Source organism: Taudactylus pleione, unplaced genomic scaffold (genome assembly GCF_031769625.1).
Source record: "Taudactylus pleione unplaced genomic scaffold, aTauple2 ptg000169l, whole genome shotgun sequence".
NCBI classification, from domain to species: Eukaryota; Metazoa; Chordata; class Amphibia; order Anura; family Myobatrachidae; genus Taudactylus; species Taudactylus pleione.
In genome coordinates, this window is record NW_028284571.1 from 513,499 (window position 1) to 536,923 (window position 23,425).

Sequence of the window (23,425 nt, forward strand, 5' to 3'; positions counted from 1 at the left end):
ACAGTAGATGATGCTGCAACAAAGTATACATTTCATGGTTTATTTTATCACAAGAATGTTTTATTTTGTTACAGACAGCTGAGGAACAAATTCAAAATTCCAGCATTTCAGATAACAACAAACAGAAACACACTACATCAGTCATATGTATTTATCACCTTTTTATTACATTACTTCCCCATAAAAAGGCAACTAAAAGTATTAATCTATTAAAACTATAAAATAAAAATCTACTGTAATATTTAGTAAGATGAAAGGATATGCTCATCTAGGTGGACACTTTTCTATACATAGAGAAATGTAAAATGTTCATTTTTTTTTTTTTTTAATGAGGACATATGCTCCAAATGTTCATTGCAATCTTATTAAAGTCACTACGACTGTATCGGTTTTCTGTCACTTCTGTGGCACAATAGACATACACAAATGATATAGTTTCCAACATAATGAACCAATAAACAAAACAGAACTGGGGCAGCTAGGAAGCCGTCTCTAACAGGCCACAATTTATGGACAATGCAGTCTGCGGAATAATCTGTTCAACCCATAAAGTTAATGAACTAAATGACCTGCTAGGGACATTTCACCCATGTAGCCGGCCCCGAAAATCACACCCAAAACCATTCTTATCAAATCAACCTGTATGTATTTCTGCTTCAAAAACATTTTATTTTTTACTTTTGTAGAATGGGAACTATAATATATCTTATTATAATATACATATACATATATATATATCTCGAATGCATAAGAATACATGATGCTGGAAAAAACACTCTATTTGATAAATATATGCATTTCTACCAAAGCACCTTTTATTTCTGCATTTCCTTCCTACTCTGCAATATCATCATAGAATGACTGAGGCATTTTATCTTAGTGGACGCAGCGATGCCCACAATAAGATGCCATATAAGCTCTCCCCGGTGCAGATAAATATCTATTAGCTTATGAATGGGACAGAATAGTCTATTTTTTCCTACAGTGCTGGATCCGTGATTTTGTTCTTTGAATAATACAGAATTTGTTTTATACCAGGGGTCGGGTGCTGGGAAGGAGGGTTGGTAAGTGATTATATAATATATAACAGGAGAAGAGAAACAAACAGCATAGTGTCTGCATACTGAATGAGATACACAAAAGGTGCGATTTCAATAGATCTTCCCTTCTGTAAGTGTACACAGTAGAAAGTTAATATAGTACTCCCTGTACAATGAGCAGGTTAATTAGTAATTACATTCTCACTACGAGATGTGAGCTGATGAAGTTAAACTCTCCCACCCCGTGTGGAAATGAAACGCGCTTTGTATTATTTAATCATATATTAACTTGTGTGAGATACAGTGTAAATATGGCAAGGGCAACGCCACACACTGGCATTAATATGTATTTTTTGTATTTCTGCCATACAGATTGCTGAACCTCCACTTCATCCTTCTTCCTGTTCTTTCGTCTTTTTCCTTTTAGTCGATTTTCAAATGCTTCCAATTCAGCCTATAAGAGAGAGAGAGGAAAGCATCACTGCAATGACATTACGCATGAAGTCTTTGTCCTCTGCCCATCAATAGTCTATAAGGGAGCATTTGGCAAAGGGCTTCCTGTGGCCGATGTAAAATGGGAGCTCTCGGAATAGTTACAAGTGTAAATGTCACAGATACAAACCATTAACTTAACTGGAAAAGATGAGATAGCGATCTCTCTCCATAGCTGGATAAATGTTTTAATAAAGTTGGCCCCATCTGTTGCTTTTACCACAGGCTAATATAATGCAGACAGTGTAACCTATAATGTTTCTTTGACAGAGAAGAACTCATGAAAGAAAGTTGTTTACAAATACAGTATCTTAGATAAATGAAAGAACTTAAGACAATGAGTGTAATTTATAAACGTGCAGATGTGAGGGAAGCACTGAATATGGTCTGTTATGTTCCGGTATTTTTGGTGAATTGCCGGCAAAGAGGTGATGTCTGCGGTGTACAAAATGTAATGTTCCTTATGGAAGGCACAGTGATACCGGGGCTTTCCTTGCAGGTGCATACATGCACACTTATGTGCCAACATGAGAAATTAGATTTTGACTTTAAGGAAGAGATTATTAAAATGTTAAATTAAGAGGGACGGAGAAGGTGCATTAAGGGGAAATTCCCTGATCAGTGAAGGACGGCATAGCTACAGCTAAAGGACCTGTTATTTTAACTCATCCTTGGACATGGTGGAGGACCAGCTCCAGAACCTGGAATGAAGGTGTGCTCTTTATTATGCAGTCATTTGTGCAAACAGAAATATATGGCACACCGAACTATTCTGTGGTTTGAACACGACCATTACAGCTGGATGAGATCATACAAAGCATGAATTTACTGTTCTGTTGTCCCGAGGCCGGGTGTGCAAGCTGGGACTTATAAGAAGCACATGGCTATATTTCTAAATTCTAATGCATGAATAACTTCAAAATGGAATGTAGCCTATGTCTTTGGCAGTGGAACTCTACATTAGAAATTTACATGGATGACATACTGTACGATCAGCTTTTGCAAATAGTGCACTAAGGGGCCTATGTATTAAGCTGATGTGTACATAAAATTATGTAACTAATGTACGAATAGCACAATGTATGATTTCACAGAAATCTACAGCAAAGTGCTAATTAGCACTACAGATCGCAGCCCCCATTATCATCAATGGGGACTATAGTCTGACCCCTATGCACTAAACTCCAAAAAGCAATGCTTTTTGGAGTTCAGCCCCGTTAGTTTACACCATCTTCAGATGGTGTCAACTACTGTAAGCCTAAGGGGGCAACAGGGGCAGGAGAGAGATCTTTCTCTCTCCCCCGCAGCCAGTTCCAGAAGCTGACGCTGTGCGCATGCGCAGTGTCAGCTCCCCCAGGAGAAGTCTTTCACTTCTATGAAAGACTTCTACTAAATGTCGGGGATATCACTCACAGCGACAGCCGTTACCGCAACCGCTGTCCCTACGAGCTCCCCTTGGTACATAGGGCCTGATTCATTACCGAACCCAACTGCGATTACGCGCGCAATCGGCCGATTGCTGCGTTCTGTGCATGCATCGCAATGCGCGAACTAGCTGTTGCGATCGGGAATACGATCGCAGTGACTATGCAGACCCATCGCAGAGTGACTGACAGGAAGTGCCGTGTGCCAGTGCATTTCAACGCCGTGCAGGGGCGTGCATAAATTCTGAAATGCGATGCCCTACGCAGCCTGAGGCCTGATAGCGTGCGTGGTTGTTAGCAATTTCTGAGTAAGGTCTGACCTTGTGCAGCTGTGCGTGAGGCTGCGATGATACTCCATTGTACCGATGGTTTTGCAGTCTTGCTAAACATTACGGATGTGTGATAAGTAAAGTAGGTGTCCTTGTGTAGTGCTGTAGTGATCGCAATGAATTAGCATACTATCGCAGTTGAACTGTGTGCATACACAGTTGCGTATAGTAGTGAATCAGAACCCATAGCGCGGATGTTTTCATTAAAAGTGAAACTATTCCCAGCTATATGGATACATAATAATGGCAGTGCCGCGATTATTAGTACATAGACCCCATTTTGTTGCAAAGGAATTGGTATAGGCAGATTACACATAATAATGCATAGTGAGGGTCACTCATATCTGACCTGTCTTTTGCCTATGTAACCTGGATTGTGTACGTTTTCCACAATTTTGCGTCTTCGTTTGCTTATAGTACACTATGTATTTGGGATTAGTGTTTCCACGCAGCTAAGTACCAAAATCTGTGGCACGATAAACACAGCTATTTGGTGAGATTTGAGGATAGGGGTTTGTACCTCTGTACTGTGGGCACCTCAGCCTCCTGCCAGCTCTTGGCCATATTTCTGGATTGTATCAGGAGAGTTTTACCACATGAATAAACGGATAGGTGTCAGGAAGGGGCTGAAAGATTCTGGAGTTCTCCCACAGGGCCAACACATGGTTTCTAAGCATTTTCCTGTCACAGTTATAGAGCAAGCCATATACTACTCTAGTCCTGCTTACTAGCTTCACAGATTTGTGTGTTTCACCCCTGATTTGGCTCACAATGTCTGCTCTGGATTAATCATCTGTGTCCGCTCCTGCAATTAAGCAACACTTCTATGTGCGAGTATCTGCACTCAGCAATGTTTTTCTCTCACTGCAGCTTTCATCTGTGTCAGTCCTGCACTACAATCAGTTCTCAGTGCAGATATTAGCTCTGCCCACCAGCTGTGCTTCAGCACTTCCCCAGGCAGCACGCTCACAGCGAGAGGCAGTTTATGTTACACTTACTGGCCGCCACAATCTAGCTGGTTTCACACATTGCCACCCTGTATTTTTGTACCTTCTCTGGCACTGCCGTCTGCTTGCCCTGCAGATGTGAAAACAATTCGGCAGTAGTGCAGCACTAAAGCCACTCGCATGGCCACATCTAGTGACATAACCTTCATAGCTTCCATGTCTTATTACATCCCCTCTCACAGTCCACACATAACCTCACATATTGTCTTTCTTTCACATACTCCTGACATTTTGCCGACATTCCTGTGTGACTGGATCATGCAGCCCACCAAGAAACTCTGCATTCTGGCCGGACCAAATTGCAATATATAGCACCAATCCTTGTGTATCAATGCCTATTTCCCTATAGATTGTAAGCTTGCAAGCAGGGCCCTCTTACCTCTATGTCTGTCTGTTATTACCCTGTTTTGTTCTATCAATGTTTCCAATTGTAAATGCAACGGAATATGCTGCGCTATATAAGAAACTGTTAATAAATAAATAAATAAATAGTGATGCAGAGAATTCTATCACTTGCTCTAAGGATTATGGATGTGCGTTCCACAAGACAATATCAGGCCCTTAGGCAATAACCTGAAAGGTAATTGGGCTAAAGCTCAGCAGGATGTACTGGGGTTATGACACTGAGAAACAAAAAGAAGTATACTCAATGGTGAGATCTGCAAGCTGACTCAATATAACCGTTATAAAAAAAAAATAGGTAAATAACAATAATCTGATTATTTTTTTACATTTCTCCAAAAATTTCCATTAAACAAATATGAAGGGAAAATTAAAAAACAAAAACAAACCAACACAGTTTGGGTGACTTTAATGCACTGCTCTATTCTTAAGCAGAGTATCAGTGCTAAGTAACCCAGTGCTAGGAGGCAAAGCAGTGGTAAACCTAATGCATTCCTTCTGAATGGCTTATTCCAGGATGTATTTAGTAATTAAGCGAATAAGGTGTACATGTGCAGTCTTCCAGACAATTAATGGAAACCCGCTATAAAATGAGAAATTGTACTATATTATTATTATTAGCCATTTATATCACACAGATCCGCACTTGGTTCCTCAGCGGAGTCTTCTAATTGGTCCAATGATATCTGGCTTCTGCTGCCTGAGTGACCAATGCTATTAGGGCAGCTTTCCCAGTAAACTCGTAGAAGCCACCCATTGAGTATAAGGACACAAGGGAATCTCTCACTCACAAACGACTAATACCAGAGAACACCCCCTTGTGCTCTGCTGTAGATGTAAACGTCTTTGTGAATATAATGATTTTATGCAATGCAAACTATATTTCACACTCAGTGGTGCTTTAATATAATATAGTGTGACCGCTGCAGACTTGGTGATGGCCAAAGTTGTTGTGAAGGTCAGCTGACTGCTGGTCCAAGCAAGTGATCAGGAACTAGTGTTCACTCCAGGGTGAACAGCGGGCAGGGCGCGGCGCCCCACTGAAACAGGCTAGAGGGAACACTTATTGGACAACACATCACGGTATTATGTTACCTGTGTGCAATACCAGGGGAATGACATATTCTGATGGATGGTAGATACCTGCTGTCTGCGTTTCTCTTCTTCATTCGCTGCCTTTGCTTCTTCTGCCTTCAGCTGCAAATTTGAACAGATTCAGAAGAGAGGAATAATCACATAGCTTTCATGTCACCTGTGCTTTGCTGCTAGGTACAAACACTGCACAACAGCACTAACAGGCATATGGCACTCCACTATCTAAATACAAAGATATAATAAAGCTTTGCTGTAAGATGCTCTAGCCTTACCCGCCCCAAAATAAAGTACAAAAACACTTGTTTAGATGATATTAAACCTAGATAACCTACACAGAAGGAGATGAGAAGAAAAACTCCATGTATTTAGTACAAGTAGAAGCAGGGAATGTGCTGCATAAACCAATGAATGTAGAGGTAGATACCAGTGCTGGCAGTGATATAGTTTGCCAGCACTGGTTCTGACTCTGTTAGCCTAGCTAGGGCTCCATGCCAGCTCCAGAGCCAAGATAAAGGTCACCTTCCTCTCTAGGCTACTATAGAGGCTGAGATTCAGCTCCAGAGCTCTGCTATTTGTGAAACAATTTTATGAATACTTTGCTATAGAATACATATATTTTTTAGCCATTTAATCAGAGCGGGAATTCTCTCATTCTTTATACTTTTCTTCCCTATACTATCTTTGTTTTAACTATCTTCCTTCCTTCTAATCTTAAAATGTTTTAGCGCCATAAGCATGGCTATAGTTTAGACTTTAGCTTTTACCTGCCACCCAGCTGTAAGACCTCTATCCTCTGATGAGTTAAGCTCATAAATAATCAGATTAATATCTTAAACTTGACACTGACAACAGAAGTGGACTGAAATGGTCACAGCTTTTATTTAATTGGAAAAAAGTGGGTGGTGAAGAAAGCATTGCTTACACAGCTCTAGCTCACCATGAGACTACCAAATTGAGGCTACCTAAAATCCACCGATACAACCCGAGTTACGAAGGTGACACCAAGGGGATTCATGGAGGGGTATGTTAATCAAGCAGGGAGAAAGCAGTGACTGCTACTGCCTTCCGGGACCCTTCCAGGACCCCCCCAGCCCAGCCCGCAGTGCTTGCAGGTTGGCTGGAAAGGAGGCTGCTTCTGCTGAGCACCAGCAGCCTCTGCTCTCTCCCACTGTTATATGACAGCCAGCAGTAGTGGGCAGGTGTTATGTGGGGGGGAGGGTTGGGGGACTCCTCTAAAAGTTTCCCCCTCCCTTTCGGAGCCCCCACTTCATTGGTCTAGTACTACTGGGCCCAACCTCTGGGAAGAAGCCCAGGTCCCCATTTTAGGGCAGAGACAACTCGCCCTACGAAAAAGGGGTGTCCCACAACTACCGTATGTGCCCTGTTCAATGAAAAGCAAAGCTTTCCCGCCTGGCTGCTCCTCAACTGGAAAGCAAACGTTAATGAACACCGAAAAGGCTATAATAACACACACAAACACAACAAATAATAGAAGGACAAAGAGAAAGTGCTCACTGCTTCCACCAACACAGAAATTCCCAAACTCTGCCATTACAGTCCAGGCTTTAAGGATATTCATGCTTGAGTCCAGATGGTTAAATCAAATTGACTGAGGTACTAATTAAGTCACCTGTGCATGGACATCCTTAAAACCTGGACTGTAATGTTGGAGCGTGGGAAACTAAGCGAGGAACTAAGACAGCCCCCAAACAGGCGTGTAACTGACCGCTAATTCTACTGTAACACCTGTCAATCGCAAACAGGCTATTTACTCTCTAATCCTCATAATTAGTGTTGTCTTATGTAGCACCAGGCCTATGCAGCCTTCATACACCTTAAGCTCAGCTCTGGTGCATAGTTAAAAAAAAAAATGATCATCTCCCCTCTGTCTCCAGGCCTTGGAAATGGCTGAAATCTCTGGAGGAGCATCAGCCATTGTATCAGATATCAGGTTCTGTGCAAAATAATCAATTATGGGCTTAATGCATTACAAATTAGTTGAAAATCCATTTATTGCGCATAACCCAACTTACCTTTGCAAAGGTGGGATTAAGCACAATTCAAAAACTATGTTGTACAGAGCGATTCTTATATAAACACAGCAATCCTAAGCCTGTTCCTTGACAATGGTGCCGTTCAAGGTTTACATTTCTCATTGCCAGCTAATTAAACTGCATAACTTGGCCATTAGGGAATTTGTTCTATTGGAAGCTACAGTATGGCTGCAGAGAAAGCAATATGATAGTTCTTGCTGATATAGATAAATACAAGTATAAAGGAAAGCCAGAACTGTTGAACAGAAGGATTCTATGAAAGCTAAGATGCATGTTACTATGTAAATAAGAAAAAAAGGGGAGGGGGGCTTATTTCATAGCAACCAATCAGATTTGGAAATTTTTGCAATCAAGTTTAGAAAATGAAAGCCAAAGTTTTATTGGTTGCATTGGCCACCACTACCTTCTCTACAAAATTACATGTGGAGAAATCTGAAGAAATATTCATACGGTTTACAGAAGGGCTATAAAAAAATTAAGCAGCGTTGAATCCAGCTACAGCATAACTAAGGTCTATTTATTGTTTAAAATGACATCTAGCAGAAAATGAAGAAGTGTGAAATTCAGCTAAAAGAAGGACAATGTGTTGGAAAATGTTAAGTGATATATGGACATTTCCAGGAAAGCTCCTCAGACATACAGCATGAAATATTGCCATCAGGAATGTACCTCTATGGCTTTCTTCCTCATCTCCAGGCACAGCGAGTCACACTCTACAGACACACGGCCCTCACGTGCAGAGTTACATGGTAGCTCCTGTCATTGGAAGAGGAGAACATGCTTAGATCAAGAGTTCAGGAAAGTTACTTTATCAAAATGCTGTAAAGATGGCACATACATGATCATAAATGAAAGCATGGAGCATGCAAGATGTAACCACTGCATGGGTAACTCAGAGTTCCTGATAACTCCATGCTGTATTTGGCAATTCTATATCTTATCCTGGTATTGTTGGAGAAAACAAGAGATATGGTAAGAACTTACCTTTGTTATCTCTGTTTCTACGAAGTCCATAGGGTCCACAGAGTTGACCTTGGGGGTATAGCTGGATCTGGATCCACGCAGTTAAAGCTTTGCTGCTCCCAGGATGCACTTGGGTCCGTCCTCCTCTATACCCCGCCCCCGAGCCACAGCACCTTAATTGGTAAGCAGCCAAGGCCGGAGGAGGAGACTAAACAGAGAGAAGGAAGACTGGAACACACAAGAAACCATACTCACAGAAATAGGAGACGGAAAACCGGTGACCAGCCACACAGCCCATATGAAGCCAGGTGCGTCAGGGCGGGCGCCCTGTGGACCCTATGGACTTCGTAGAAACAGAGATAACAAAGGTAAGTTCTTACCATATCTCTTGTTTTCTACTTCAGGGTCCATAGGGGGTCCACAGGGTGGAACTTGGGGATGTCCCAAAGCAGTTCAACTAAAGGCGGGGATGCTCCTGTGCTGAAAGGAGTACCCGGCTCCCGAAGGATGCATCCTGAGAGGCGAAGGTGTCAAACGCATAGAACCTCAAAGACGTTTGAATGGAAGACCAAGTGGCCGTCTTACACAGCTGAACAGCGGAGGCGCCATGTCTAGCAGCCCACGAGGGACCCACAGAACGAGTGGAATGAGCCTTAACAGAGGCTGGCACAGGTAAACCCTCCTGTGCATAAGCCTCACAAATAACTGAACGAAGCCAACGGGCTAACGTCTGCTTGTTGGCAGGCCAACCCCTCTTGTGAAAACCGAAGAGGACAAAGAATCCGACTTCCTAACCGAAGCAGTCCGGTCCACGTAGATTCTAAGTGCCCAGACTACATCTAAGGAAGCCTCACCAGCGGAAAGATCAGGTGACTGAAAAGCTGGCACGACAAGCTCCTGATTAATGTGGAACTTGGAAACCACTTTGGGCAAAAACTCAGGACGAGTGCGGAGCACCGCTCTGTCCTGGTGAAAAACCAGAAAAGGGGGGCGACAGGAAAGTGCCCCCAACTCTGACACCCTCCTGGCAGAAGCAATTGCCAGGAGAAAAACGGTCTTGAACGTCAGCCACTTGAGCTCCACCGACTCAAGAGGCTCAAACGGAGGACCCTGCAGGACCCGCAGAACCACCGCCAAGTCCCAAGGAGCCACAGGAGGCACAAAGGGAGGCTGGATCCTGAGAACACCTTGGAAAAAGGTGTGAACATCCGGCAGTATTGCAATCCGCCGTTGAAACCACACGGACAAGGCGGACACATGAACCTTCAGAGATGCAAGGCGTAAGCCGAGGTCCAATCCTGATTGAAGAAATTCCAAGATCCTAGAAACTCGGAACACCTGAGGATCATAATGTCTGGACTCACACCACTGAAAGTAAGTGTGCCACACCCTGTGATAAATCCGTGCTGAAGCAGGCTTGCGTGCCCTGAGCATGGTACCAATAACAGAAATGGAGAAGCCCCGAGACCTCAAGACGGCTGTCTCAAGAGCCACGCCGTCAAAGACAGCCGACCCAGATCCGGGTAAAGGCAGGGCCCTTGAGACAATAGGTCCCGACGCTGAGGAAGAAAGTACGGAGCGTCGATGGAGAGACACCTCAGATCGGAGTACCAAGGACGTCTGGGCCATGCTGGAGCCACCAGCACGAGCGTGCCGCCGTCCTGCTTGAATTTCCGCAGAACCCGAGGAAGTAAGGATATCGGAGGAAACAGATATGCCAGGTGAAACGTCCATTTCACTGACAGCGCGTCTACCAGACTGGCGCCTGCGTCTCTTGTCCTTGACCCGTAAACGGGCAACTTGTGATTGTGACGGGAGGCCATCAAGTCCAGCTCCGGCAGCCCCCACCTGTCCACGAGTAGCTGAAACACCTCTGGGTGAAGCGACCATTCTCAGGGATGCACGTCGTGACGGCTGAGGAAGTCCGTCTCCCAATTGAGGACTCCGGGAATGAAGACTGCCGAGATCGCTGGAATGTGACACTCCGCCCAAGCAAGGATGCGAGACACCTCCGACATCGCTGCCCGACTGCGAGTTCCTCCTTGGTGGTTGATAAACGCCACCGTGGTGGCGTTGTCGGACTGCACCTGAACCGCCCTTCCGTGAAGAGCGGGACCGGACGACTGCAGGGCCCGGTATACTGCCCGCAGTTCCAGAATGTTGATGGGAAGAAGACCTTCTTCCGCAGACCAACGACCCTGAAGTGACAACGAGCCGGTCACTGCCCCCCAACCCCGAAGACTGGCATCCGTCGTGAGCGGACCCAGTCCGGGATCCAAAAGGGGCGCCCCTCGACCAGATGAGCTGTTTGAAGCCACCAAGCCAAAGACTGCCGAACCTCCGGGGACAACACCAGCAACTGAGAGCGGATCCGGTGAGGTAACCCGTTCCATTCCGATAGAATCAGCCCCTGCAGGGGCCGGGAATGGAACTGGGCAAATTCCACCATGTCGAATGTTGACACCATTGAGCCCAGAACTCTCATAGCCGAATGGACCGACAGGCGGCAACTGCTGAGGCAACTGTGTATCCTCAGCTGCAGGGAGGAGACCTTCTCCGGGGTCAGGAAGATCCTTTGCTGACGGGAATCCAGCAGGGTTCCCAAATGAACCATCCGAATGATGGAATCAGGGAGGACTTTTTCCAATTTATCAGCCACCCGTGCGCTTGCAGGCAAGCGATCGTCAGGTGGAGATGTTGAAGCAGTACCTCCGCGGAGCTCGCCAGCAACAGGAGGTCGTCCAGATACGGCAGCAGCCGTACATTCTGGTTCCAAAGATGTGCGGCCATGACCTCCGTAATCTTCGTGAACACCCTCGGTGCCGTGGAGAAACCAAAGGGTAGCGCCCGGAACTGATAATGGTGTTGAAGGATAGCGAACCTCAGATACCACTGGTGCGAAGGTGCTATCGGAACATGGAGGTAGGCGTCCTGGATATCCAGGGACACCATGTAATCCCCTGGTTCCATCGCCAGAATGATGGAACGTAACGTTTCCATCCTGAACTTGGGAACCCTGAGGAATTTGTTCAGAGACTTCAAGTTGAGGATAGGGCGATGAGAACCATTGGGTTTCCGCACCAGAAACAGAGAAGAATAGTACCCCGTCCCTCGTTGTAATTGAGGAACGGGAACAATGACCCCTGCTGTCAGCAAGGACTCTATAGCTTCCTGAATCTGTAAGGACTTGGTCGTATCCTGAGAAGGACTCGTGCAGAAAAACTGGTGGGGCGGTCTGTGCTGAAAAGACAGGGCGTACCCCTGGGAGACCACTTCTCGAACCCAGGCATCCGTGGTGGTATTGTGCCAGCACTGGGCAAATAGAAGAAGTCAGTCTCCCACTCTGGGGTTCCCCAGAGGGAGGCCCGTCCCATCAGGCAGAAGGTTTATCTTCCTGCTTGGAAGAAGGGCGCCTGGCACTCCAGGCCTGTTTCTCGGGCTTAGAAGCGGCCTTGGTCGTCGACTGCCTCGGGAAGGACTGACCTTTGGCCTTGCCCTGAACCCGAAAGGACCGAAAAGCAGAGCTCCGAACCTTGGTAGGTGCAGAAGCGGATTTAGATTTAGCCAGAGTGTCCACAATTTTGTCCAAGTCTGGACCAAAAAGCAACTCCCCATTAAAAGGTAAGGTCTCCAGCCCCTTTTTGGAGTCAGCGTCAGCTCTCCAAGACCTCAGCCACAAGGACCAACGAGCCGACACAGCTGCAGCCGACACCCGAGAGGTCAGCAGGCTTGCATCTAACGATGCTTCCCCAATTAGAAAAGAGAGGGGGTTTAACCCCCTATTGTTCCTCAGCACACTGAATTATACTAGCAACAATATATGAACACTATATGGTAATAGAATTTCAGAGATATTAGTTGCATGCATTTGCAAATACATGGGATGCTGATAGGCCTCGTCAAGGCTTCTCTGTCACTAGCAGTCCCTACACTAAACGGTTCACGTCCGGGGCGCAGAGCACCCCAAAACTACGTCCAGCCCAGGACCCCCCCAGGGCATCACACGAAAAATGGAAAAAGAGTGGCAGTGCAGTGTAAAGTATAGTAGTGTGCAAGTAATTACTAAGTGTTAAGGGGTTAAAATATATGTGAAAAATTACATGAATCATAAACAAACATAAAAAGGTGATGTTACCTATATATTACCATATAGTGTTCATATATTGTTGCTAGTATAATTCAGTGTGCTGAGGAACAATAGGGGGTTAAACCCCCTCTCTTTTCTACTTGGTATGACCCCTCCCTTTCATGCACCTGAAAAAAGTACTACCAGATTGATTGAGCAGCTGCCATTTTTTGTTTGTGGTTATGAGATGCATGAATGAGCCAGCATTAGCAGGGCATGCTGGTTCTAGTAGTGCTAGTTGGAGTTCCCAGGGGTGACTCCCAGGTAAGTTGGCTATCAATTCGGATGCATTTATGTATGTGCCTTTATCATGAGGCCTTACATTTGCCAAAAATATATATGTGCCTTTATTATGAGGCTTTAATTGGCATACATTACATTTGGGGTGAGCGTTTGGGCGTAGGGCCGCCGAGGCTGCTCTGGCTGGGCCTCCTGAGGGCATCACCACTTAATACACATAGTTACTTTTCACATCACCTTTTTATGTTTTTTATGATTCATGTAATTTTTCACATATATTTTAACCCCTTAACACTTAGTAATTACTTGCACACTACTATACTTTACACTGCACTGCCACTCTTTTTCCATTTTTCGTGTGATGCCCTGGGGGGGTCCTGGGCTAGACGTAGTTTTGGGGTGCTCTGCGCCCCGGACGTGAACCGTTTAGTGTAGGGACTGCTAGTGACAGAGAAGCCTTGACGAGGCCTATCAGCATCCCATGTATTTGCAAATGCATGCAACTAATATCTCTGAAATTCTATTACCATATAGTGTTCATATATTGTTGCTAGTATAATTCAGTGTGCTGAGGAACAATAGGGGGTTAAACCCCCTCTCTTTTCTACTTGGTATGACCCCTCCCTTTCATGCACCTGAAAAAAGTACTACCAGATTGATTGAGCAGCTGCCATTTTTTGTTTGTGGTTATGAGATGCATGAATGAGCCAGCATTAGCAGGGCATGCTGGTTCTAGTAGTGCTAGTTGGAGTTCCCAGGGGTGACTCCCAGGTAAGTTGGCTCTCAATTCGGATGCATTTATGTATGTGCCTTTATCATGAGGCCTTACATTTGCCAAAAATATATATGTGCCTTTATTATGAGGCTTTAATTGGCATACATTACATTTGGGGTGAGCGTTTGGGCGTAGGGCCGCCGAGGCTGCTCTGGCTGGGCCTCCTGAGGGCATCACCACTTAATACACATAGTTACTTTTCACATCACCTTTTTATGTTTGTTTATGATTCATGTAATTTTTCACATATATTTTAACCCCTTAACACTTAGTAATTACTTGCACACTACTATACTTTACACTGCACTGCCACTCTTTTTCCATTTTTCGTGTGATGCCCTGGGGGGGTCCTGGGCTGGACGTAGTTTTGGGGTGCTCTGCACCCCGGACGTGAACCGTTTAGTGTAGGGACTGCTAGTGACAGAGAAGCCTTGACGAGGCCTATCAGCATCCCATGTATTTGCAAATGCATGCAACTAATATCTCTGAAATTCTATTACCATATAGTGTTCATATATTGTTGCTAGTATAATTCAGTGTGCTGAGGAACAATAGGGGGTTAAACCCCCTCTCTTTTCTACTTGGTATGACCCCTCCCTTTCATGCACCTGAAAAAAGTACTACCAGATTGATTGAGCAGCTGCCATTTTTTGTTTGATGCTTCCCCAATGTAGGAAGCCGCATCCCTCATTTGACCTATCAACGCTCTCTGGATCTCCGGAGCATCTTCCGGAAAGGTATCCTCCAAAGCATTGGCCCAGCTCTCGATGGCCTTAGCCACCCAAGAGATGGCCATGGACGGACGGGCCATCGCCCCCGAGAGAGAGTAGATAGACTTCAAACAAGTCTCCACCTTCCTGTCTGTGGGATCTTTCAGGGAGGAGATTGACGGCAAAGGCAACGTAGCGCTTTTAATTAAGCGGTTAACGTGGGAATCCACTGCGGGAGGAGTTTCCCACTTCCTGCAATGAGCCTCCGGAAACGGATAGTTCGAAGCCAACCGCTTCTGCGGTTGGAACCTCTTGCTGGGCAACTGCCAGGCCCCTGCCATATGATCCGTCAACTGATCGGACAGGGGAAAAACCGTCGAAGCTACTTTGGCCTTTTTAAAATTTGGGTACTTTGACCTGGGGACCGGCACATCCTCCTCAATGTGAAGGATGGCCCGCACCGCCCTAACCAATGCCGGCACATTAATGGAAGACTTAGCCTCCACCTCCTGGACCCGGCATCCGATTCAGAGTCTTCATGGATCTCCCCATCATCCGAAGACACGTCCGTGTCCGTGAACTGAGCCGCCAGTGAAGCCGGAACGGAACGCTTGGACGCCCGAGGGGGCAAATCACTGTGCAACATAGTTTGAAAAGCCGATGACGAAGCCGTCAGGCTCTGAACAGAGCTGGAGAGGACGTCCACCCAAGGCGGGGGTACTGCCTGAGGATAGCCCTGAAAAGGTACCATCGACTGCTGTGGCACCGTGGGGGTTTGAACGTATACCGGCAAACCCACATAAGGACCCACAGTCTGGGACCCGGGAGGAGACTGCACCAGACGCGTCACACCCGGGGAACGGGGGATGGTAGGCTGGGGCAACGCCCTAGAGGGGGCCGCAGTCGGGACCGCAAGATGGTCCGCGATCGACGCCAGCACTTGCGTAAACATCGCCCACGGAGGATCCTGTGCCACCGGGGGTTTAGAAGGTCCAGGTACCAACTGGCACCGCCCACACATACCGTCCTGAGACAAATCCGCCCCGTCAACTCCTGCCGAACAGCGTCGGCAGGAAACCAACACAGGAGCCACGGGGCGCTCATTCTCCTCATCAGACATGAGACAAACTTTTTTGCAATAAAAGTGTCTCACCGAAACGAGGTAAGGCGTATAACACCCACGCACTCCCAAGTACGCAACCCGAACAGCCCACAAACTGGTACTGAGGAGCACACCGCAGTATGTGACGGACCTCACAAATACGTAGATTTATATAAGTGAGGTTACACAGAAAGAACACCCCTCCCCCACGCACCTGCGGGCCGTAGGAGAAGGAAAGGGATAGGTAAAAAGCTGACAGTAAGTAGAAAAAAAGCACAGACAGCAGCACTAGCAAAAGTCACATACCATGCAGAGATATTACTCACTGCACCTTCCGCTACAATCAACCTCCCAGATTCAGTGTCTGGGAGGGCTATAGCGCTGCGAACACTGTCCTGATCAGGGGAGAGGTACGCAGGGGGACTGGTCCACTGGAAGCCTGCCTGGGAGCTCTGCGATGCTGCCTGAAGATGGCCGCCGGAGAGCACTGAGGAGGAGTGGCCAGGAGATAACAGCCCAGCGACGCCAGCACGCTTGAGAGAAGGCGCGCTGGGCTGAGGGGAGGAGCACTGAAGCAGGGAAGGCTGCCTCCCCTGCTAGTATGAAAACCCCCAGGGAAGCCGGTTCCCCACCGGTCTTACACCCTGGAGGTCAGCAGACACGCGGGGTATGCCACATAGTGGGGGAGCCCGCCGTCGATACTAGCGCCGCCGGTCTGTCCCAAGAGACCGGCGGCATGAAGACTGCATTAGCTTTCCCTGCGCGAAGCGCTGCATGCGGCTTACCTGGCCCCTTGAGTCCGGCAGCAGTCAGTGGGAGCTCCCGGAGCCACGCTAGCACTGACTCCGGGGTCCCGCTGCGATCCCCGGATCAGTACCGGCGTCGCAGCACCAGCGGGGCTGTTGGAGCGGCAGCGTGGACGTCCAGATGGACAGTCTGATGCTGCCGCTCTGAAGACAGTAAAAATAAAATAATAAAATCTTCTTTTAAAAAAAAATAAAAAAAAATAAAGCTTAGGGGCTGCTTATGCAGCCCCACTGCGCAGGGTGACCCGACTCCGGCCGGGCACCAACTAAAACTGAGGTGCTGTGGCTCAGGGGCAGGATATAGAGGAGGAAGGACCCAAGTGCATCCTGGGAGCAGCAAAGCTTTAACTGCGTGGTGCCCGTGGATCCAGATCCAGCTATACCCCCAAGGTCAACCCTGTGGACCCCCTATGGACCCTGAAGTAGAAACTTCTTGATGAAGACATTTGGGAGAGCTGACATTATCCAAGGGCTTGCACTGCACAAGCAAATAAAGCCCATATTTGAGCTACGTGGGATTATAAAATACACCAACATACTCTGATCTAGTGAAAGGGACGCTGTGTTTGAAAAATGACAGTTGGGAGCTGATTGGCTGGCACCTTATCACTTTTCACTCTGTCTCCTAACACTGCTTAGTGAATAGAACCCTAAGTCACACACAGATATACAAGTATCACTTATCAAATTATTCAGCACAGTCTCCTGGTGCCTCCTAGTTATAAAAAAAAAAATGCCCGACTCTAGCAGAGTCTTACAGGACCAAGCGCGCAGAGAGGGGCTGTTTGGCGCAACTGCAGCAAAGACTAAGAAGGACACATCTGTATAGATTTACACATAAGGAACAATTGTGAAATAGATCATGTTTCTAGAGATTTTACATAAATGTAAAGGTTACCTAAAGCAGAGTACATACAGGTTTAGAGCTTTACCAGGTGTATATTGAGGAAAGAAACATAGGGTAACATCATATAACTATCATTTATCAATACTATGAAAAAGGGAAGTCTCGTCCTCAGGAAACATGCGTTCTAAAAATCACTGTTATGCTGCGTACACATGGGACGACTTGCTCGATCATCGATATTGTTGGATGATTTTTCCTATTTTAAAATTGAACGATTTACTTGAACAATTTCATCATTGTTCATGAACAATTTTATAAACGATGAACGATTTCTGACAGTATTTAAATGATGAAGAATTCATAGATATTGAGCAAGTTGGCCAGTCTGTACGGTCGACCTGAGTATCGTTATCGTCCATACGGCCACGCGCATCGTTGGTCGTTCAGTGCAAAAAAGTCAACGATGTGAACGATGTAACGAAATCGTTAACAAAAGTTGTTCCGTGTGTATGCAGCTTTAGACATACAGACACATACAGATGCTGATATTAGCTCTTAGTAGTCTTAGGGCCTGATACATCACTGATCACAATTGCAACCACTACACAAATCGGTAGATGGTGCGCACTGTGCATGTATCGCAGTGCGCGAGTTAGCATTGCAATCACACTGCGATCTCTCACGCAGATACAAACCCATCGCAGACAGAGGGACGGGTTGTCAGTGTTGGGAGGGGGGGGGGGGTGACGGAGGGGGTGGTCGAAGAATTGCAAACGTGCCAGTCCGTTTGCGCGCAGTTGCATGGGCGTGCATAAATTAGCCACTATGCCGGCATACGCAGCTTGAGTGCTCACTGCGTGCAACAAGGTTAGCAATTTCTGAGTAAGGTCAGACCGGTTGTAATTGTGCGTGAGAGGCCAATGTTCCTCGATGTTCCCGATGTATACGCAGGATTGCAACGTATTACGGATGTGCGAAAGCGGTAGTGGGCGTCTCTATGCTGGCTTTGGGCATCTCTATAGTAGCTTTGCGATTGCAGTCTTTAGCATATTTTCGAAACGGACCTGCGTGCGTAATAGCAGCTGAAATCACAACAGCGATCCGTAGTGAATCAGGCCCTTAGTACTGTTTATAACAGAACTTGTATTAGCTAATGATTTTCATATGAATTACACCCCCGTCCTTTGACACATTACTCCTGCTGGTTAGACATACTGTTACTGAACATGATTTATTCTTCCCTGCCATCAGCATCACACTCACTCTGTCTGCTCTCACACTGGCTTCTCTAAGGCACTCTGCATTGGGCGTACATGGTATGTTGATGTGGCTAGCACATGGCTTCTATTCTTTTAAATCAAATAGCAGGAGCCCATGTGATATAAATATGCCCAGACTACTGAAAGGACTCCAAATGATTGTCATCAAATATTATCAGCCCCACCACAGCCTCATGCCCACACAGTACTGACCACCAACTGGAATCTACACACCTGCTGCCAAACTCAAAACCAGACCACTTTCTGAATGACAACAATCAACATATTTAGCTGAATAAGCAAAATCACCATCTTCTGCTTTAAGAATATCCAGGAAACTCCTTACTGCACTCACTGCTTGGACATTGCAAGTACTCCCCTATCTGTGTGCTGCTATGGTTGATTGATCTTTGTTGATCATAACACTTTGGACTGGATTAGCTCGGTACATTGTAATTTTGCCCTCATACTACATAAATTCTTGTTTGTATTGCCTTTTCCCATTGCGTCACATCTGTCCACTTTAATCATTTGTTTAATAACTAAATCCTGCACCCAATACCCACATACCTCTCACTTTTGGAGCTGCACTCATACATTAGCAACACTGTTCTTTTATCTCTATTTTTTAACATTTAACTACTTTTATCCACACTGTCTCTATATCACACAGCCTCCACGCCAGTTTTCATCTCACTTATTACCTCGTCCACAGCATGAACACCCTTACTTCAAACACCCCCCATATTCAGTGCCCACATAATCCTCTACTTTATCCACCCCCATCCTCCCTCTCTTGTCTCCTCCACTTGCTGTTTCCCCTTTTTTCTCTCATCAGTCTCCCTTCCAACCCTCTGCTTCTTTCCCCCACCTTTCCTGTTCCTTCACTCTCAGCCACCTCCCTCCCTAATGGCCTTGTTACCCCACCACTAGGCCCACGTGGTTCTGCCTGTCACCTCCAGGGCTGCCAAGAGAAATTCTGGGCCTGGGTACTGCAACATCCTGTGGGACCACATCATGATGGGCATGGCTGCACCCATTTGTGGGTGGCTCTATTATGCGAGATGCACCCACTCACAGGAGCATGGCATAGCACCCAGCAGCTGGGACTAAAGTATTCACTACTGTATTAGGATGGGGGGGAAAGTCCCATAATAGCTGCATTTTTATCAGGATGTATTTAGATGCTAAAATGTAACACACAATAATTAAAGTGCTACTACTTTATTTTGTACATCTCTCATGTAAATAACACATAATTAAAATCTATTTTCTGTCATAGAGATAGATGAATGAAGGACTTAATTTTGACATAACATCAGGTCATCTAATACGCACACATTCTGCAGCATATATCCTAACCCACTGCTCCATGCTCCTTCCTCACTATCTACTCAATCTGTGTCGCCCCTGTCTGTCTGCCCCCCCCTCCTTTAGAATGTAAGCTCTCACGAGCAGGGCCCTCGTCCCTCATGTGCTTCTCCTCCCCCTACTTATAGAATCATTTACTCCTAACTCCCCACAATGACACCTAACACCTGGTTGCTCATGTCCTGCTGCTTGTGTTATGTAGCTATGTTTATAAACCATGTCCTTGTCCTGTATTGATTTGTATTACTATTAACTGTTTTCCTTGTGTGCTCACTTATGTACTGTGTAAGGCGCTGCGGAACCTTTGTGGCGCCATATAAATAAAGGATAATAATAATAATATGTCCCCATGGCAGTTACACCGATCTGCAGTTAGTTACATGGGTCTAGTTTAAATACCTCTTACAACATGAATATAAATATATCCACTTACATATTACTTTACTTCTGCTCCATGGATTTGTCACATATATTTCCAATCAGCACTTTTATGTTCTCCATTAAGTTTCCCTTTGAGCTAGTGTATAACTATGCGAGTAGACCTTACTTAAAAGAAACGCAAGTCTCATCAGTGAGCCGGTCTAACAGTGTGAGAACCGCTGCCCTGATCATACAATGTGGCACTACACAGTATAGCTGTGCTACCTGCTGTATATGCAACACACACAAAGGAACTTTATTAATGGCAGCCAATGTGGGATCCTCCTATCAGCTTCTGTAAACCTGAATGTCTTATTGTAACCTTGGTTTGGATAAACCTGTCATCTGACAGATCTGCAATGTCCCATGGTTGTCCCATACACTTCCTTATCACTTGATGCAAAGTACCAAGCCACAGAGGCACTTGGAGAACACCTCAGATTACATGCTCAGGATACAGGAGCTATACAGTATGTTCTGGGAAACAGTTTAAAGGTTTAACGTTTTTTACATGTGCTGAATGACATGTTTTTTTTGTTCCATAAAACGAATGAAAAAAATAAAAAAATGAAAGAAATAGCAAACGGGAAACCTCTGACATAAGGTAAATGCAAAAGACACATAACAAGAGACACCAGAGCTGTATTATCTACACAGGATAATTACATTTCATCTATAATGCGCAAATATGACAGCGTGTGGGCAGTGGTGAGTAACCAGTAGCAGCAATGTGTACGTACAAAGGACTGTCCATTAGTACGGTATAGTGGAGTATGGTACCTAGATCATTTCTGACTAACAGCAACTAAGATGCCTGTGTGTAGCATATTCGGTCCAATAACCAGATTTTGTCTAAAGATTTAGGGGCCTATGTATCAAGCCGTTTTTGACATAAAAGCATGCACGAACAGCAGTTTCTGCATAGGTTTATCTATTGTTTCTATGTACTGATAAGCACAATGCAGATTTCACAGAAATCTCCAGCGTAGTGCTAATTAGCACTTCAGATTGTAGTCCCCATTATTATCAATGGGGACTACGATCTGACCCCTATGTACTAAACTCCAAAAAGTAAAGCTTTTCGGAGTTTAGCACCGGTAGTGTACACCATCTTCAGACGGAGTAAACTACTGTTTGCCTATGGGGGCTCCAGGGGCAGGAGAGAGATCTTTCGATATATCCCCCGCAGCCCCCAGCCTGTTCCGGAAGCTGACACTGTGTGCTGGGGATATACAGTAACTGTATGCTGGGGATATAACTGTGCTGGGGATATAACGGTGTGCTGGGGATATACAGTAACTGTATGCTGGGGATGTAACTGTGCTGGGGATATAACGATGTGCTGGGGATATAACTGTGCTGGGGATATACAGTAACTGTATGCTGGTGATATAACGGTGTGCTGGGGATATACAGTAACGGTGCGCTGGGGATATAACGGTGCGCTGAGGATATAACTTGCGGTTACCACAACTGCTGTCCCTGCGAGTTCCCCATAGTACATAGCCGGGAAATTTGTATTAAAAGTTAAAATCTCCACGGCGAGTTAGGTACATAATACTGGTCCGCGAATATTAGTACATAGACCCCTTAGAGTCCTGATGTACAGCAAAAGAAAACATTTCCATAGTGGTGGGCAGATGGGTGCCATTAGGCCTGAATGAGTTGGGAGCACATTTCTCCATGATTTGTACCACAGGAAACACTCTCTAAGGGACATGAGTGAATGGCCAGTCATTCATTTGCTGCATTCCTGGCTTTACTACAGTGACCGCCAATGTCAGGAATGCCCAGGCCGGGTGTGATATGTATTACCGCCATATCCCAACAGCGGCTGCCCGACAAAGGAGGAAATCCCGATCGTCCTAAAGGTAAGTATAAACTAATCTAATTCTACCCCCTAACCCACCTTTAGGGTGCCTAACCCTAACCCTCCCTTCTAAGTGCCTAAACCTAACCCCCCTTCCCCACTGCCTAAACCTAAGTCCCCTTGGGGGGTGCCTAACCCTAATCCTCCCTCCCCCTAGCCTAACCCTAAGTCCCCCCCGGGAGCCCTAAACCTAAGCCCCTCCCCCCACTGATGTCCGCTGCGGCGCCCAGCATCACTTCGACCGGGATATCGGGCGCCGGTAAAATGACAGGCGTCTAGATGTAGACGCCTGTCATTCAACCCTCGCTGGGATTAAGTAGTCTAAATGCCGGCTTCCAGACTACATCCCCCCAGGCCTGTGCAGGACAACAAAGCCCAATAACAAAAGCGCCTCCTGTCACAGTTGCCCCACATTACTTTTTTGATAAAACAGCTGGTCAAACAACTGCATGTGTACAATATGTACAATTTAGTTACTAGGATAGAGGGAATCAACTATCCAGCCATACTTGATGTTTGACCAGCAATGGTACAGTTTAGGAGCTTTCTTTTCTATTGTATATTTGAATCACAGTCTTTTTTTTAACTAAACTATTTCGTGGGCTCAATATAAAAGCATAAAACTCACCTTTTTAATTCTACGGCATGGACATCGAAGTTTAACTTTCTGTACACAATGAAGACAGCAATTTCCCTGATGGCAAATCTCTTTGCATCGGTGTCCACAAGGCAGCTAGAAGAAAAATGTAAGTTATATAGCAATTATTTCTTTTCTTCCTGCAAATTCATAGCATTACTACTGCACATAAAACAAACAGTGCGGAGCAGCAGCTGACAGCAATCTGTACTATGATTACCAGAAAGTCGTTTCGGTTCCGTCAGGGATCTGCAGAACTTGAAGCCATGCATATAAAACTATCAACTCGCTGTCATTTAGTATGAAACATGACATGGCCAAAACTATGTGGAACATCACACCAATACAGTATGTTCTTGTTGAAAGCTGGCGCCATGGAGATGGTGCCCTATTGCTGCTATACCAGCCTATATTCTTCCAGGAAGGCTTTCTGGTAGATTTTGGAACTTGGCTATG

The 23,425-nt window shown here is 45.7% G+C and overlaps 1 protein-coding gene across 1 annotated transcript in view; it reads right to left on the reverse strand.

Annotated features, from left to right (window-relative positions):
• Positions 1 to 38: 38 nt before the first annotated feature.
• The window catches only part of NFXL1 (nuclear transcription factor, X-box binding like 1), a 140,872-nt gene continuing 117,485 nt past the window's right edge, over positions 39 to 23,425 (reverse strand). The window contains exons 20-23 of the mRNA XM_088475275.1: positions 22,961 to 23,065; positions 8,513 to 8,599; positions 5,838 to 5,891; positions 39 to 1,494 (exon numbers count right to left, since the gene is read on the reverse strand). Coding sequence (XP_088331401.1) covers positions 1,318 to 1,494; positions 5,838 to 5,891; positions 8,513 to 8,599; positions 22,961 to 23,065 — 423 coding nt within the window. The 3' untranslated portion in view covers positions 39 to 1,317. The remainder of the gene's footprint in view (positions 1,495 to 5,837; positions 5,892 to 8,512; positions 8,600 to 22,960; positions 23,066 to 23,425) is intronic.